We start from the raw sequence: 18200 nt of genomic DNA on the forward strand, positions 1-18200 counted from the left end.
TAACTTCTCTTAAGAGAGACTTCATGTTAATTAACAACCCATTCAACTAATACCTGGCACTACATTTACAGAAAAACATGTCACTGACATCATTTTAGTGTGGGATGCACCTCTTATTCTTATTTCTCTTCTTTTTATCCCCAAATCAAATCTTTTACCTTCATAGTCAGGAACTTCTGCTTGTTATAATTAAATGACTATTTACTGAGCTGGCCTAGTTCTGTAATGGATACTTAGGAACACAGAAGAAATCTCTTCCCTTAAGCAAGATTTGGTAATAAAGCAAAAGTTGAACTAGGAGTGGAAATTTGGGGGAAACAGTAGCTGGCAACCAACAGGAGTATATAAGCATGACCCCCAGGAATCCTCAGGAGTCACAGGGCAAGTGAAAAACCACCCAGGTTACTTGGAATGAGAGCTCCAGTCATTTATTCTGCATTTTATGAGTTAAGGATAAGCCTGTAAAGTGGGGAATGTGGAGACATTCAAGTTACACTAAGTTGATGACAAAGATAAACATATTTGACAATTTTATTTTCCTTTTCAGGTAGAATATTTTCTTTAATTGCAAAGGAAACCGTATTGAACAAGGTGGTTTTATTTTTAACTTTTGTTACTTATATTTAATTTCTTTACTTAATAACTCATGATAGAGGCAATAAAGCTATGACTTTTAGCCTTAGGAGACAAGTGAAAGTCCAAAATAAAATACCTAAATCTGTTTTCTCCTTTTGATAAGCGTTTTTTTTTAAGAAGAAATATCATCTAATAAAGAAGCGTATATGATAAAGGAAAGTTGGTAATAGAGAGTCTATTTAATAATTCAACAACTGTTATTATTGCATGCTTACATCTAGGAAGAGTATTAACAAGGTTCCTTCTTTGGGATACCTGTCTCCTGTGCTGTGTGCAGTGATGAAGAATTATGAATTACATACTGAAAAAGTTAGTGAAATACTTCCACCATCAAACCACACTGACTGAATAATATTTGACTCAAAATACTTTTTTTTAAAAAAGCAAACTGATTTTTCAGCCTTTACTGTCTTTGATTTTTCCCATGAAAGTATATATAATAGTATAAATGAATCATATATATGCAGAGATGCACTATAATGTAAGTATGATTATCTATAAATAGCTTTTGAATCAATTTAGACTCAAGTTCACACAGCCAAGACATGCCTCAGCATTCTTGCTTCATGTATCATCACAAATTTCACTGGGCCTATTTTGGTTTGTACATTTCTTGATGCCAATAAGCCATGGATTGTATTAATTTATTCATGATATAGCCAGCAGAATACTGTATTCATAAGGGCACTAAGTCAATTCTCAGTTGCTTGTAGACTGCTCATGTCACTTCTAAATCTTGCGCTGGCTTCTTCTTATTGGTGGACATTTACTCATAGAAAGCTGCCTTCCGAGACTCAAATACCTCTGAAAATACTTAGGAATAAACCAAATATAAATATGAGTGGACCTGCTATTGATATTAAATGTGTTCTAAAATCAAACGTATTATTTCTGGATGAATCATTGTTTCTGCCTGCAACACTTTTTCTGTATTATTGATACAGATTATTAAGAATAGACTGCCTTCAATATTAATAACTAAATTTACTTATGCGTTCCTAAATGCAATACAAAGTGCTTTACCCAAGTGTCCTAATTTAGAGAGGTTAGTAGGAAGCAGCCAGTTTACATAAGCCCTTCTAAATAGGAAGACAGAACCTTCCCACATAAATGAGTAATTTTAACTAAACAGAGATAAAAATAGTATATCGAAATGTTTCCTTGGGAAGAGGTTGTGTATAGGAGCTCTCATTTGCCAAAATCTCACATGAGTTCAAACCTAGGATTACAGGCAACAGCCATGTTTGCCATCTTTAAAGTCATTCTTCATATTTAAGGATAAATGAATTTTGTGACATATGTTTTTTGACGATGGGGTCTGGTATAAACTTAAGAAAACAGATTGTGTTATGTATCTGGAATCAATCTGCCTAGTACTGTGTGTCCAGTCCATAAAGATTGCTGTATGAAAGAAGTAATGCATTAATGAATTCAACAATGTCAGTGTTTCATTTGCTAACATGTTTACTCACATTCTCTGTGTGGTACTTATTATATCCCAGGAAGCAACATGACAGGGTCAAATGTGTTCTTTTAAAAATACAATGCAAAACAAGTGAACCATTTTTGATAGTTATTTGAGAAAACTTATAATGAACAATATTGATAATGGCTCTAGAATTACAAATTAGTCAATATGATGGCATCCAAAATATTTAAAGCTTTATTTATTAATAAATATGACAGAAGGGAAAGAGATATTCAAGGGACCAAAAAAAGAAAAGAGGTAAACAGAAACAGTTAATATTTTTAGTCTCATTGAAAAATTCCTAACAGTTGTATTTGCTCTATGTTACGTAAAAAATAATTTTATATAGATAATAACAAATTTCCCCAGGATGAAGAAGTAAGTAGACATTTAATTCTATTAGACTCCCTAAATTGAGAGCTGTTGTGAAGGACTTTCCTAAAATGGCCTTCAAACGCATGCATCTATTCATATGTGCACTACTGCTGTTTTAAAATTCAGGCTGAATGAAAATAACTTACCTGACACAAGAATAATAAGAATCTTAGCATTGGAAGCTAAGAGACTATGGAAGAATTTCAAGGTAGCTGGGATGTCTTTTACATAATACAGCATCTAGAAATGAAGGAAAAGAGAAATGAGACACTTTTGTATTTCAATGTCTTTGATGCTTGGAGTAGATACTCACCAGAAAGTTTGATTTTCAAATTGAGTAGATTTTACTCAACAAAACACTTAAGAAATTTAAAAGTTAAAGATATTATATGGAGAGGTGGAATAATAATGTGAGAAAACATTTGAAGAAAGGAAAACTATGTTAATTGCTGAACTAGAGCCAAATAGTTTTAAATTTACTCTTCTGGCTTTAATAACACAGACATTTATAGCTGGAGACACTTAGTCTCCACTCCACATGGAGGCAGTGATTCTATGTTTACTTTATATATTGTGAATTGTAGTTCTTCTGGGAGAAAATGGTGCTGGCACCGTAACGACAGACCTGAGCTCTGGAACGCTGCTTTAAAATTAAGTCCTTTGCACTAACTTCACCATATGCTCCCAGATGCTTTTTTTTCTAAATAACAGAAAATGTTACAGACTCTGATGTTCACTGATTCTCTAAGAAAGGACCGGATTAGGCATGAAGTTATATCCTTGGTCACAAGATGCTAGGAGTAAGTCCACCCTTTTTGAATAATTCTGGACCATCTCTGGTGAAGTGAAAGGAGACGCCTTGCCACCCAACACAGATAGAGCTTGGGATTATACATTGGCAGTGAAAAATTTTCCCTAAGGGCTTGTATTCCTAGATTCTACCTCCACAGACACTTACTTCTTATACCTCATTTTCATCTCCTTTGGACAAGAATTCCATATTCTATAGATTCCCATGATGGAATTTATTGCCTAAAACAAAAACAATTAAGCTCTGCCCCTCTCACTTGAATGAATGAAATAAAATGGACCTGCACATGGCCTATGATGCCTCAGGGACCATATTTGGTATCAGATCATTCTATGCAATTCACTACAGGGACCATACATAGGTAGGCAGATACAGCTAGCTAATCCATAAAATGGCTAAAAATCTATGACATGACCTAGTGAAAAAAGAGGAGGTGGGTCATAGTAGATACTTAGAAATTTGGCCTAATAGACCCTGAGATTCTTTGCAGTTGACAGTGAATATTAAATCGAAAGAATGTCATGGGAGTGTTAGGACTACAGGGAACAATGAAGAGACAGAGACATAGCACAGAAAAAATACAGAGTACAGACAGGAAGAGAGGAACAGAGGAAGCAGAGTTCTTATAAGACAGACCAAACATGGAAGCTTTAAGAGAAATAGGAGAATGATCACTGAAGCTGTAAAATTTTATAACAGGTAAAGACCCAGAGCATAAGTGAAGGGATTGGCTTTAGATAAACAGAGGCTTTTGTAATAATATGAAAGAAAGAGATGGTGAGTACACTTGCAGCTATGTTTGTAAATTTGGAGAGTGAAAAAAGATGAGTTTCCATCTGATGGTTTCTCTTTTTCCTATACAGTATGGAATGAGGTCATCAGCTGGGAATGAGTGGTGGGGAAGGGCTATGGAAGTATAAGGAGAGAGAGGGAGCTATGAAATAGTGATAGGAGCAGGTGAGAAAGGAAGTTTAACAGAGAAACATCACAGGCTTCTGGGCAATGTTAACCACTCCTCACAGGTAAGAGACTTTATCAGCTAACAAAGCAGAGATGCAGCATTGCCTAAATATCTCTATCTTGGAGTCTTTTCTTCCTTTGATTTTTTTCAAGTTTATTCCTTTGGGGTGACTGTACTGTAGAGTATAGAAAGTAAGAAGCATCTTGTTAACTGTGCTATTTCTATTATATATACATCTTCTAAAGGATGCCTATATACCTGTATGGTGTCCAGAAATATGTCCCCATACCATCTACTGAATAGTCACTACCTTTCCAAGAAATACACTGTTGGTGCTAGACCATGGAAATAAATTCCTACTGAAGGACTAACTGACATTAATAATTTTTTGTGACCTGAAGAACCATCTAACCTGCCCCTTTTGTCACAAGCACACTAACCAGGTTATCAACAGAAGGCAAAAGCAAGAGGATACAGAAAAACTCTGAGACATTGGTCCATCTAGACCATGAGAGCTATTGAACTGTGTTACAATATGTTAGACTCTACTGTCAAATTATCTATGAACTTTCAGTCCTACAAAATTGTGGAGAGCGGATTGCAAGCTGACAAGGTCCTTACAGTCTGTGAGGTCAACCAAGGATTGCCTCACCTCTAGGAACCCTCCTAAGAATGGGGAAGTACAAACTGATCAGAGAACAACCTGGTGTCACTCCTGAGGCAGGGATGAGCAGACAGAAATGCAAAAGATTATAGCAGGGTGTGTAGGTTGGGTGGGGATAATCTTATTTTAGTTGGCAATTGCATATGCTCTTGTACAAAAGCAGCTTGCAAAAATAAAACTGGGCCACTACTCCTTCATCAGTGGATAGTGGACCTCTTGATCCCAGCTTTCTGTCTTCCTTCTTTTCTTAATCTCCCACCATTCCCACTCAGGTTTATTTTCCAGAGCCGTGCTGGACGTGGCAGGATTTACCACTTGCTGGACTCGACACAAAATTACTTAAGCCATTTGAAAAAAAAATCAATAACTGGAAGTATTTTGAGTGGAGCAAACTGGCTTTTTAAATGTTACAGAGAAATTCTTAGTTTTATCAACATCTTTATCCTCTATTTGAATATGCTCACTTATAAAATCTGAAATCAGATTGTCATTTTTATTTTTTATATTTGTATATTTTCTATTATAGTTGACATACAATATTATATTAGTTTCAGGTGTACAACACAGAGATTAGTCATTTATGTAACTTATGAAGTGATCACCTTGAATAATCCAGTATCTAGTACCCATATGACACCATACATAATTATTACAATAATACTGACTGAATTCCCCATGCTATACTCTATATTCCCATGACTATTTTGTAACTACCAATGTGTACCTCTAATCCCCTCCCTGCTTCACCCATCCTCCTAACCGCCCCCCCCCCAATCTGACGGCCATCAAAATGCTCTCTGTATCTATGGGCTTGTTTCTGTTTTTGTTTGTTTATTCTGTTCTCTATTTTCCATATGGTATTTGTCTTTCTCTGTCTGACTTACTCTACTCAGCACAGTACCTTCTAGGTCCATACATGTTGTTGCAGATAGCAAGATTTCATTCTTTTTTATGCTGAGTAATATTCCATTGTGTGTATATGTGTATATACCACCTTTTTTTTAGTCATTCATCCATTGATGGACACTCAGAGTGCCTCCATATCTTGGCTACTATAAATAAATAATTCTGCAATGAACACATGGATTCACATGTCCCTTCGAAGTAGAGTTTTGGGTTTCTTCAGATAAATACCCAGAAGTAGGATTACTAGGTCCTTCCTTGTCTGGTATAACTATTGCTAACCCCAGCTTTTTCTTTGTTTGTCTGTACCCGTTTTCATGAAATATCTTTTTCCAGCCCTTTACTTTCAGTCTATGTGTGTCTTTCAATCTGAAGTGAGTTTCTTATAGGCAGCATATGTAAGGGTCTTGTTTTCTTATCCATTCAGCCACCTTATCTTTTGATTAGAGCATTTAATCCATTTACATGTAGAGTAATTGTTGATAGGTATGTAGTATTGCTATTTTATTATTCATATTTTTTACCTTTTTTTTTCTTTTTCTTCAAGAAGTTCTTCTAACATTTTGTGTAATACTGGTTTGGTGGTTAAGAGCTCCGTTTGCTTTTTCTCACCTGGGAAGTCCTTTATCTGTCCTTTGATTCTCAGTGATAACTTTGCTAGGTAGAGTAATCTTGGGTAGGTCCTTGCTTTTCATCATTTTGAATATTTGGTGCCAATCCCTTCTGGCCTGCAAAATTTCTATTGATAAATCAGCTGACAGTCCTATGGAAGCTTCTTCATAGGTAACTAATTACTTTTCTCTTGCTGCTTTTAAGATTCTCTGTGTTTAACCTTTGGCACTTTAATTATGATGTGTCTTGGTGTGGGCCTCTTGGGGTTCATCTTGTTTAGGACTCTGTACTTCCTGGGCTTGTAAGTCTATTTCCTTCACCAGGTTAAAGAAGTTTTCAGTCATTATTTCTTGGAATAGATTTTTAATTTCTCGCTCTCTTCTCCTTCTGGTATCCCTAGGATACAAATGGTAGTATGCTTGATATTGTCCCAGAGGTCCCTTAAAATATCCTCATCTTTTTGGATTCTCATTTCTTGTTACTGTTCTAATTTGATGTTTTCTGATATCATTTCTTTTAAATTGCCGATTTGATCCTCCACGTCATCAAATCTTTGCTAATTCCTCCTAAGGTAGTCTTCATTTCAGTTATTATATTCTTTAATTCTGACTGGTTCTTTTGTTTCTTATCTCCACTTTCACGTTTTCTATCTCTTTGTTAAAGTCCTCACTGAGTTCATCTATTCTTCCCCTAAGTCCATTGAGCATCCTTATGACCAGTGTTTTGAACTCTGCATCGGGTAGATTGCTTGTCTCCATTTTGTTCAGTTCTTTTTCTGAACAAAGAAGCTTTGTTCTGTTCATACATTTGAGATATGCTTCTTTGTCTTTCCATTTTGACTGCCTACCTGTGTTTGTTTCTATGTATTAGGTAAGGCTGCTATGTCTCCCAGTCTTAGTAGAGTGGCCTTATGTAGTAGGTGTACTGTGGATCCCAGTGGTCCAGTCTTCCCTGGTCACCTGAGCCAGGCACTCCAGGTATGTCCCTGGTATGGGTTGTGTGTGCCCTCCTGTTGTAGTTCAGCTTTGGTTGCTATTTGCATGTCAATGGGAGGAATTGACCTTTAGGCTGATTGGTTGTGAGGACTTGAGGGTGACTACAGTGGAGGAGCTTTTATGCAGGAGCTGATACACTTTAGCAGGGCTCAGTCTACCCCTTGGGTGTATCATTTTCTAAGAGATGCTCAGGCTCAAGACTAAAGCTGGCCAGTGGATATGGCCTTCTGGGAGGGGCACTGCCACAGGCCAAGTTTACCATGGCCTGTGCCCTGCCCAGGGCCACGTGGCATGAGCCACCAAGCAATCCACAGATGGCCACAACCCATGCTGGGCTAGGATGTGCCTCAAAAGGCCAAGCCACAAACCAAGGCCAGCTGCCACTTGCACTAGCTTAAAGCTGCTCAGCAAGAGGTACGGAGTATGCTAAGGCCAGATAGTGCTTGTTTGGGGTTTGTAAACCTTTGAGAGATTTTAGGAAAGTCCTCTGCATGAGCCAGGACAGGATTTTTGTATGGAAATTCCACTGGAAGTGGTTTTGGGTGGGCCTGCATGTTGGAAGGGGCCTGGTTTCAGGAAATCACCAGGGCAGGGCAAACTGTGTTAGCTATGTTGATGGAGACTCAGATATGGTGGCTGCCTGGGTTAGTAAGCCTGACGGGAGAGGGCTCAACAAAAGAACAATGGCCTCTGCCAGCACTTCTGTCTGGAAGAAAGCCACACTTCTAGCCCTTGCCCTAAAGCTAGACAACTCAATTCCTCCCCATATGTCACTGGAGCCTTTCAAGCTGCCGCCCCAGCGCTGGAGCTCAGAGAAAGTGAGTCTATCACTAAGTAAGTGTACACACAGGCCCCTTAAGAAGAAAGTCTGCTACTCCTTCAGCCTTGTGTTTCACTCAGCCACAAACTCTGCTGTTTTTCACAGTGGGGACTTCTCTTTCCAGCACTGGAACCCTGGGCTGGGAAGCTCAGTGTGTGGCCAGGACCCCTCACTCTTCCAGGGGACCACTGTAGCTGAGATATTTCTCCCAATTCTCAACTGCCACAGGTGGGTGTGGGACCAGCCTGTTTTGCACCTCTGTCCCTTCTACCATCTTGAGGTGGTCTCTTCTGTGTGTCCCAAGTTGTAGGATTCCTGTTCAGCCAGACTCTCGGTGACTCCCAGAGATGGTTGTTCTGTTTAGTGGTTGCGAGAGGAGGCAAACACAGCATTTAACTACTTCGCTATCTTAACCAGAAGCTGTTGTTTTTTTTCTAAAGTTAGACTATTACGCACTCTTCATACATATTTCTGAAAAATCTTCTTTATGAGTGTATATAACAATAAATATTTCTTACCTGAATCATATGAATAAAGTCCCACTTCTGAAGTTCTTTTTTCTCTATCATTCTATTTTGATATTCAGATGATGTCTCTTTATGCCAAACAAACTTTATGTTCTCGAGGTTTGATGACTTGGCTACAAACTCTGAAATACAGAGAAGAGGTGGCACACCATCAATTTTAATTGCAAATGTGAAACCCATTTCCATTTAGAATTTTAATGTAATCAGTGTTATATACATAACAGATATAAAGCACATTTTCTTTTTTTATGTAGCTCTGGAAGACCAGAGATTAATTTTGATTTTTTTTCTAGTATTAAATGAAATTAGAGATGAAAGAAAGAGTCAATAAGAAATAAGTATGAGCACCCTGATCAAACATAGGTTACATTACCTAAGTATTAATAGGAAATAAACTGAAGGATTTTATCAATGGAAAACTGATGTGGAACAGATGATATGATTCTGTAACCCAGAAGTCAGCAAACCATGGCCCATATCTTGCACACTACCTACTTTTAAATGAACTGCATGCTAAAAACATACTTTTTGCTTCTTGACATCATGCTTCTGTCTTTCATATCTGATGTCATTCCATTTTTAAATGGTTGAACAAAATCAAAAGAATATTATTTCACTATATGTGAAAATGATATAAAATTCAAATTTAGTGTTTATAAATAAATTTTATTGGAACATACCAAAATTCTTAGTTTATGTGTTGTCTATGGCTGCCTTTGTGCTACAATAGGAGAGTCGATTAGTTGTGACAGAGATCGTATGGCCTTCTAAGTCTAAAATATTTAAGACTATTTGGAGTTTTTCAGAAAAAGTTTGCAAAATCTTGCTATCACCCATTAAACATAAGCTCTTTAAGGACAGGGATTCTGAATAAATATTTCTGAATGAATTAATGACTGTCTCTGAGAATAAACATCAAAAATAGTAGTTGATGACCAGCGAATGGATGGAGAGTCTGTAAAAAAAGTTCAATTATTCACTCTTCATATTCTGAGATTTTTAGTTATGCCTGTCAAGAAAATAAATTGATTAGGTTCTCCTCCCAATAAGATTACAAAGAACATCCCAAGTAACTATGTTTTTAATGACTGAAGGGACAAATTGGGATGGCAAGCCTTTCAGGATAGAATTTGACATACAGCACCAGGGGTTATAGGTACCTTTGTACTTGGCGATTTGTTCAGTGCTTGGTTCAACAACTTCATTACTGATGTGAACTCCTGGGTATTGAGCCTGCACTTTGGAGAGAATTTGAAGATCAATTTCACCTAGAATACAAGCATAGGGAATGAATCAAATCGGTCCAGAAAGAAATAATTAAGAATAATTTGAGCTAGTTTATCTGTCTTAGTTTTACTAGGAAAGCCCATCATATATAAAAAATAATGCTCAACTCTTCCCATGCCACATTGGCTATGATGCAGAACAGCTAGGTTGTAAGTAGGAATAATAGTGTTATTTGAGGAGGGCTATGATTGCTATTCATTCATTCATTTGTTCATGCAATATCTATTATCGTATTACATTAAAGCTAAGATGTCATCAGTTATAAGATGCAATCAACTCTTCCTTTTGTACCGCTAAGTCAGAAAAAAACCACCATCAATTATAATTATAATTTTAAGATATCATTAACTGGAAGATGTATTATCCCCAATTCACAGATGTTAATATATATATTTATTCTAAGGTGCATTATTTATTCTAAGGTGCATATATATATAAATGCACCTTAGAATAAACTAGGCTAGGCTAGAAGCATACCAAAAAACATGTCAGATGCAAAATATGTGGGGTACAAAAGAGGATATGAAAATACGTCAGACACCTGCCTTCAAAAACACTATGGCCTAATGGAAAGAACTTCGACTGGGTTCGACTGAGGTGGGAAGAGGAAAAGAATGAGGGAGAGAATAGGAAGAGGGACCAGAGAGATGGAGAGCTTAATGGAAGAAGAGCACTCTTGAGCTCTGCGTTATAGGGTAAGTGGTAATTAACCCAGATACTTCTGAGGCAATGAGAATTGCAGGTAGAGGGGACAGGAAGATGGAGGTATGAGGTCAGAAAGCAGAACAGTATCTGTGGGAGTGCTGGCAGTTCAGAGTTTTGGAATATTAGGCAAGGCAGGACCTCCAAGAAAGAGGTGATACCAGAGAGGTAAATGGAGAGGAGGTTATGGCAGAATAGATATTTATGCATCAATTCAAGCACCAACTATTGATTGTTTACTATGTGCCAGACACTGCACTAGGCGCTAGCAAATGATAAGAAGAGACATTGATACCTGCCCTGATGAAAATTTAGACTGTAAGTGATTGCATGAGAAAGATGGTGGTAAGCTGGATGAACTTGAGTCCAAATCTATCCTCTCCACTTACTAGGTGTTAATGATCTTTGGCAATTTGCTTTATCCCTCCAAGTTGTATTTTTCTCATTAGAAAAATAGCAATAATAGCACATAATTTATTGGTTATGAGGGTTACATGAGGCAATGCATATAAAATGCAGCACAAGATAGAGTTGGCACCCAATAAATGTGAATTGTTCATTTTATTGTTATTGACTCCCTCTCTTTAGAAATATGTCTTCTCTCCTTATTACTGATGCCTCCAACTTAAGTTTTATATTTTTATTCTTTTAGGTTATGATGTTGACATCTTCACTAAAATATACCTATGTGCTGGCAAGACTAGCATATTAAAATGATGTTAATCTTTAATGTTTTGGCATAAATTACATTAAAAGAACCTTTTCAAGGTTAGATATGGCAGGCAACAAAAACAGATCACAAGGCTGGGAGGTCTAGAATGAATAAGCTGAGGCAGATAAATCAGGAACAGAATATGCTAGTGTAGGAAAAGAGGGGAGTCTAAACATATAACGAGAGCCCCAAGTATTGGTAATAGGAGACAGTATGGAAATAAGAAGAAGGAGTGGGAAGAAAGCTGAAATGGAAGGTTAAGGACACCATGTGATACTTTTCTTCCAAACTGACCCAAACATGAAACCTTTAATTTTTTTCTTAATGATTCCAGCTGACATTTATGGGCCACCTACTATTTGTCAAAACTATATTAGGCATTTTACTTCAAACACCTCATTTAATCCTGACCACAGTGCTATCACAAACTCCACAAGATAATTCCCAAACACAAAAGGCACATCTGTCTGACTAAAATGTTTCTTCTATTTCATACTAAGAAATAGGAGGATACCAAATACTATAAGGACATAAGAAGATTTTTTTTTTTTTAATTTTCTAAGTAACTATTTTTGAAGGGTAAATAAAATAACTAACGCAAAGGCTGATAAGAAAATCTCCCGGCTAATGAGAAGTATAGAGATTCTAGCTTGCCCCAAAGGACCAGAAACCAACAGCTCTGTTCTTGCTTCTATCAGCATAGCCATGTATTTTAAATTAAAAAAATACATATATCAATTTTGAGGATCAATTCAGATAGTTGAAATGCAATCCTTTCCCCTGGAGCTTAATGAGCTCTTCTTCCATTAACTTGGACCCCAACACTTTGGATCCATGCAAATGACAGAATGTATTTAGCACATTCCCAGGCTATGTTCCTGTCTTGTCACTTTCCCAACAAACCAGAATGTTCTGCCATAGAACCAGCCAGTACCTTCTCCTAGGGCAGTGACAGAGGTCACAACGCTAGAACTGCAATTGAGACACGGAAACCATGTCTGATAACAACCTCTAGAGTGTGAGCCCATGTATGGACAAGAACCATCTGTGCATTCACTGCTGGATCCCTAACAGAAATGAATGAACAACAAGAAGAGACAATAAAACTATTTCCTCAGGAGTTAGCACATCAAATCCATTTCTGACTTCATAAGTCAGGTGACCATATTTCCTGTTTGCTAGGGACAGTTCCACTTGATGTTCATTGTGCAGGTGTCCTATCTGGTTTTATTTTTTTAATAAAATATTATTATTAGAATTTTATTTTCAAAAATAGGTTTTTAAAAGAACTTTGATAAATAAGCAAATATAATAAAACAACTTGTTCAATAAATATTTCAAAAAGTTACAATAATTTTAATTCTTTTACCTTTGTTCTTGGTAAAAGTACTCCAACTCTCATTCTTAAAAGTATCTTGGGTTTGACAATAAGTAATGCCACCATGCCATAAGGCACTTATTTTCAGTGGTACGTTTGTTATTTATAATGGACTGCATTACTTCTTATTGTGAGTGAGATAGACAGACAGGTAGAGATAGAGAGCTCCTATAAGATAATATTCCCTTGGTCTCATATCCTACATAGTTTGCTTTCTAGTACTCCTAAAAAATAAGAGATATGAATTTTTAAAAATGATTTATCTGAATTTCTTCCTCAACAAAAAGAGAATCAATAGCAAGGTAGTTCAGATGTTCTATAGTATTACAACCTAGTCTAAACATTTAGCATTTAGTTATATATATTTTCTTGATACATTTACCTAGACTGTTCAGTATCCATCCAGTCACCCAAGCTTTGCTCTTTTCTTCATCCTCTCCCTGGCCATCTACACGTTTTCCTGCTATTTTTTTTTTTTTTCACTTTCTCTTTTCCGTCCCTACTGGCAATACCCTTGTTCAGGCCCAAATTATCTATCTCTTATAATACTGCAACAATGTCCTAAAACTTCAGCCTATCTCTTCTGAACTTTGTCTTCCTCAAAGGCATCACTACAACAAACATTCAAAACTCTAAGCTAAGCAATCCCATCGTTTCCATGCTTAAAACTGTCTAATGACTAATCAACTGGGGAAAGTCTAAGCTCCTTTAACTGAGCATAGACCACTCTGCCTGCTTCCTTATTCTCATCTCTCACAACTTCTTATTTTGAAACTTCTGGTTCCAGGAACTCCAAATTTCTTACATTTGCACTCCTGTCTCTCTCCTCTCTCCCCATATACATCATGCTCTTCCATGTTCTTGTCCATTGCTCATGTTTTCTCCTCTGCCAGGATTACTGTCCCCTCACTTCCTCACTTAATCTGACTAAATTTTATGTATCTCGAACACTTCCACACATGACTAATTACCTTGATACTCTTTCCCCCAGAGCCTGGAAGTAGTGTCAGAGTCCTTGAGACAGAAACTGCCCATCAATTGACTGGAGTTGGTAAGACAGATAAAACCTTCTTGTGTTCCCTGATCTAAATTATTGCTTTACTTCACTATTTTATTCACTAGCAAAGGCTTGATTCCAATGAGTTTTTAAAACAGCATCAAAGATGCTAAAATGGTATTCTGAGCATCAGTCATTGAAAAGCATATGAAGGGCTATCAGATCCTATAGTACCATGAACTAACAGTTAAGAGATTTGAACGACAAAAAAAGAGGGAGTGGTGGAGGAAACAATTTGTTCTTTCTCAACTGAACCCTTCTGAGCAGAAGCTGTAATATGAATGTGCTCCAGTATCAGGCATTAGCACTCTATAAATTATTCTAGAGAGCACATGAGCCAAACTAATGTGCCAAAAGAATAGGGGAAAGTAAACTAGAAATGAGTCAATCAAATAATTCAGAAATTCTGAGCAAATTCAGAGATAAACAAAAGTATGGAAGCCAGCAGCCTGCTTTTATTGTATACTGGAAAGCTATCTGGGAAACTTGACTTTGAGATCCAGAAAACAACATTTAAGTAGAATAAGGCAATATATGTTCATTTACAGTCACTCTCCTTTCACATATGGTTTCTCATTAGGCATTGTATAATCATAATTCTGATGAGTGCAGACTACTTATTTTGACATCCTAAGCCTTTAGATACATAAATGCCAACAGTTCTTTGTGTTAACTAAAGCCTTATTATGTGTTTCCCTGTAAACTTTTGGAACAAAATCTGCAAAGTTTCCTGTGACAAATTGAAAAATTATGATTAAACAACTCTATTCCAATATACCATCTTCCTTTTCTTGCTCCCTCCCCTCTCCTCCTCATCCCTCCCCTCTGTTCTCCTCTTCTCCTCTCTCTCTTTTTTGACTACCAAAGCAAATTAATAATTTTGGAGTCTGTGCATTTTATGATGACATAACTGATTTTCTCAATTTATCAATATGTAGAACTTGAGCAAGGTTAGGAAAACCCAGACATGTGTCAACTAAGCATCAATCAAAAATTGTTTTCTATTAGGCTGGACTGTGGATTATTTTTGTTGTTGTGCTGTCCACTCCAATGCTATTTTCTATCAAACAGAATAAGCTAACCTTTTGATTTGGAAAGTTAAAACTAAATTTTAAAAATCTTCTTTCTTGCAAATCTCTTTCCTTTGTACCACCCTCTTCCTCAAATCAACCACAACTATAGAATGACTTCTCACCTCTTTTCTGGGCTATGTTGAGTGTTTTACTTAATTTCACAGACAGATATTTTTGTTATAATATCTTGCTTTCATATGAAGCCATATTTTAAATGCATCATGTCTATATTTAAAGATGGACATGTAACTGATGTCCCTGACGGTAGAACTTATAAAAAGTTAAAAAACAAAGAGGGCAGTGGAGGAGGAAGAGGAAATCTCATCTTCTAGACAACTTTTCTCCACTCCCCGAATTTCAAGGATATGTTTAATGAGACAGCAGAGGAATGTTGCATTTTTTGCTTGAAATCCAAGGTCATTTGATTAAGAATGGAACAAAATATGAAAATGGAAGTTAAAGGTTATAGAGACAAAACTCAACTCAAATATAATATTCACTCAAATCACCTTATGCAAATTTAATATCTCTCTGCTCTTTAAATTGCATATCTGTAAATTAGAGATAATATGGCCTATGCTACAAGGCCACTGTAAAGGTTAGAGGCGTTATATGAAAATAATTTACCATAGTCCATGATATATAGTTATTACTCAATAAACTGAAGCTATTATACATTAATTCAACAAATATTTTTGAGCACCTACTAAATGCTAGGTTCTAATCACTGGAGATAGAGCAACAAATAAAACAGACCAAAACATCTAATCTTTACAGATGGCAGTAAGTCCCATGGAGAAAACCAAGGGAAAAAGGAGCAAGAGGAAGACATGACGAGTGCCTTTGTGATTTTCAATTGGGTGGTCAAGTACACGTCATGAAAAAGGTGGCATTTTAGAGAAGGCTGAGAGAGACTGGGAATGAAGGAAATGAAAATTTACCTTTCTAAATAGACGGCTCCATAATAAAGTAACAACTTGGAAGAACACTCATCATGTATTCATGATGGCTTCTCCTTTTGACTGAGCCTACATTAACTGAAAAATGAATCCCAACTTGAGAACCCTGGGGCTTCTCCAAATGAGAAAATCTGCAGGTCAAGAAAATGGAGGATTAAAGACTGTTGAGCTATCTCCTGCCATTTGATTTCCATCTATTCTTGATTCATTTCTCGTATCAAAATACATGTGAATTCTTTAGATTGTCAGCAGGAAATTTTTAATCTGTTATATGTTGCATTAAGATTATTATCTTCCTTGTTCCCTCTACTACAACATCAGGCACACACACAAAAAAATTGTTTCTAGAGAGAAAAATTGCCCAGATAACTCTGTGCCTAGTGATGAAAAATAATTTGTTATGGGTTTGCAACCAGAGTAAGAATAATCTAATTTTGAGCTGTAGTGCAAAAGATAGAAGATTCTTGATAAGATCAGTTCTTTTCTTCTTTCTCCCTCTCTTTTCTTCTCTCTCTCTTTCTCTCTTTTCCCCATCCTGGGTGCTTCAGTATAGAGGCAGTTCTGTCAGTATGGGAAAATAAGAGTAGAATATTAAAATAACAGTAGGGTCTCAGGAAGGAGATTATAAATATAAATTCTGAGTCAAAAGGGCATTGCCATTTGCTTTTCTCTGTGTTCTGGCTGTTGGCCCAGGAACAATACTGCCTGAATGCTTTGCAGCTGCAGGAAGCCTAAGAAAAGCTATGCTACGGAAATGTTCTATGAAATACAAAGTTAGAGAAAATGCTCCAAAGAGTACTGAACACTAAAGTGTAGAGATATTTGACAGACAACTTAGAAAAGACTGAATTTTGCCTTAACTTTTAATTTATAAACTTTAAACACAGATACTTCATTGCTGCTTTGGCACATACATAAAAAGAGAGGTAAATGACATATATACAATATTGTAGTGTTTAAAAGTTATATTCAGTTACCCTTAATGAAGTGCTAACATTCTCCTACCTTTTTCATGCCTAATGACAGGATTTAGAAGATGAGAATACTTGAACCCACAAAAATAGTCCAAAATAATCACGTAGTTGGTGATTTCATCAATATCAGTGTGCATGCACTTGCTTTGCATGCTCTCGCACCATCTCGCAGGCTCACTTTCTCAAATAACCTTCACAGTCTCTTTTCTGTGCTTCACTCAGTTGGCCTACCACATTAACAATGGTTAAAATGCAAATGATTCTGAAGAAAAGTATTTGTCGTTTATACCCTAATGTGAGTAGAGTCCAAGAGTCTGTTGTCCTTGTGGAATAAGATGCAAGAAATGCAGACCAACCATTACTCCTTTGATCAACGTCACCCTCACCCTCAGCATCATGGCTAACCTGTACCTGGAGCAGGCATAAAAGAATCTATGGGATCTGAAGAAAAAAAGCTCTGCTAAGCTACAAGACAGGTGAGATCGTTTTTAAAGCATTTGTACAGGTATGATACTATTACTGGTGAAAAATGGCCAAAAGAAAATTGCCATGAAAACATATGTGTCAGAACAGTGCTTTGGGCATCACTCGAATAGCTGAAGAAACTGTCAGAAGCCAGTGAGTCTACTCTTTACCACCATCTCTCATCAACTATAAAATTATAGTTTAAATTGGGTTTATTTTTCCTTGGCTATAAAATTAATGCTATTGAAAACTTGAGACACAGGCAAAAGTATAAGGTAGAATATAAATATCTCACTACTAGAGAAAACAAAAGGAAAGATTGGTTTATTTCCTCCTAAGCTTTTTTCTTTTTTCCTTTGAGCAAATAATTTTCTTTAGTCTACCCACGTGAGATCATTATGTGTATAGATTATTTTGACTTTCTCATTTGAGAGTTAAACCATGAATATATCAAAATTTATTTGAATGTGTTATTTGAAGCAATGACACTATATTCTCTAAAAACATGTGCGATAAATTATTTAATTATTAACTTTTTACATATGATATAAAATATATAAATGTATACATTTACATGTAGATATAGGACTATATATTTGTATATGGCTATATATTTTTATATATAGTTTTATAGTTATACTTAGTTTTAATTTTTTGCTATTATGAAGCACCTAGCAATGAACCACAATTTTTTATGTGAAAATCTTAATTTTTTCAGATTAATTCCAAGAACCAGAATGAATGGTTAGAATGAGATGCTTGATCTTTGGTGATATTAAAACAAAACAAAACAAAACAACCCGGCCTAAGGTCCAGCTGCT

At 36.3% G+C, this 18200-nt stretch overlaps 1 protein-coding gene across 1 annotated transcript in view; it reads right to left on the reverse strand.

Annotated features, from left to right (window-relative positions):
- Window positions 1–18200, reverse strand: part of HNMT (histamine N-methyltransferase) — a 36923-nt gene that overhangs the window by 3737 nt on the left and 14986 nt on the right. The window contains exons 4-6 of the mRNA XM_011354476.2: window positions 9933–10040; window positions 8764–8894; window positions 2626–2719 (exon numbers count right to left, since the gene is read on the reverse strand). Coding sequence (XP_011352778.1) covers window positions 2626–2719; window positions 8764–8894; window positions 9933–10040 — 333 coding nt within the window. The remainder of the gene's footprint in view (window positions 1–2625; window positions 2720–8763; window positions 8895–9932; window positions 10041–18200) is intronic.

Source organism: Pteropus vampyrus, unplaced genomic scaffold, assembly GCF_000151845.1.
Source record: "Pteropus vampyrus isolate Shadow unplaced genomic scaffold, Pvam_2.0 Scaffold17, whole genome shotgun sequence".
Lineage (NCBI taxonomy): Eukaryota > Metazoa > Chordata > Mammalia > Chiroptera > Pteropodidae > Pteropus > Pteropus vampyrus.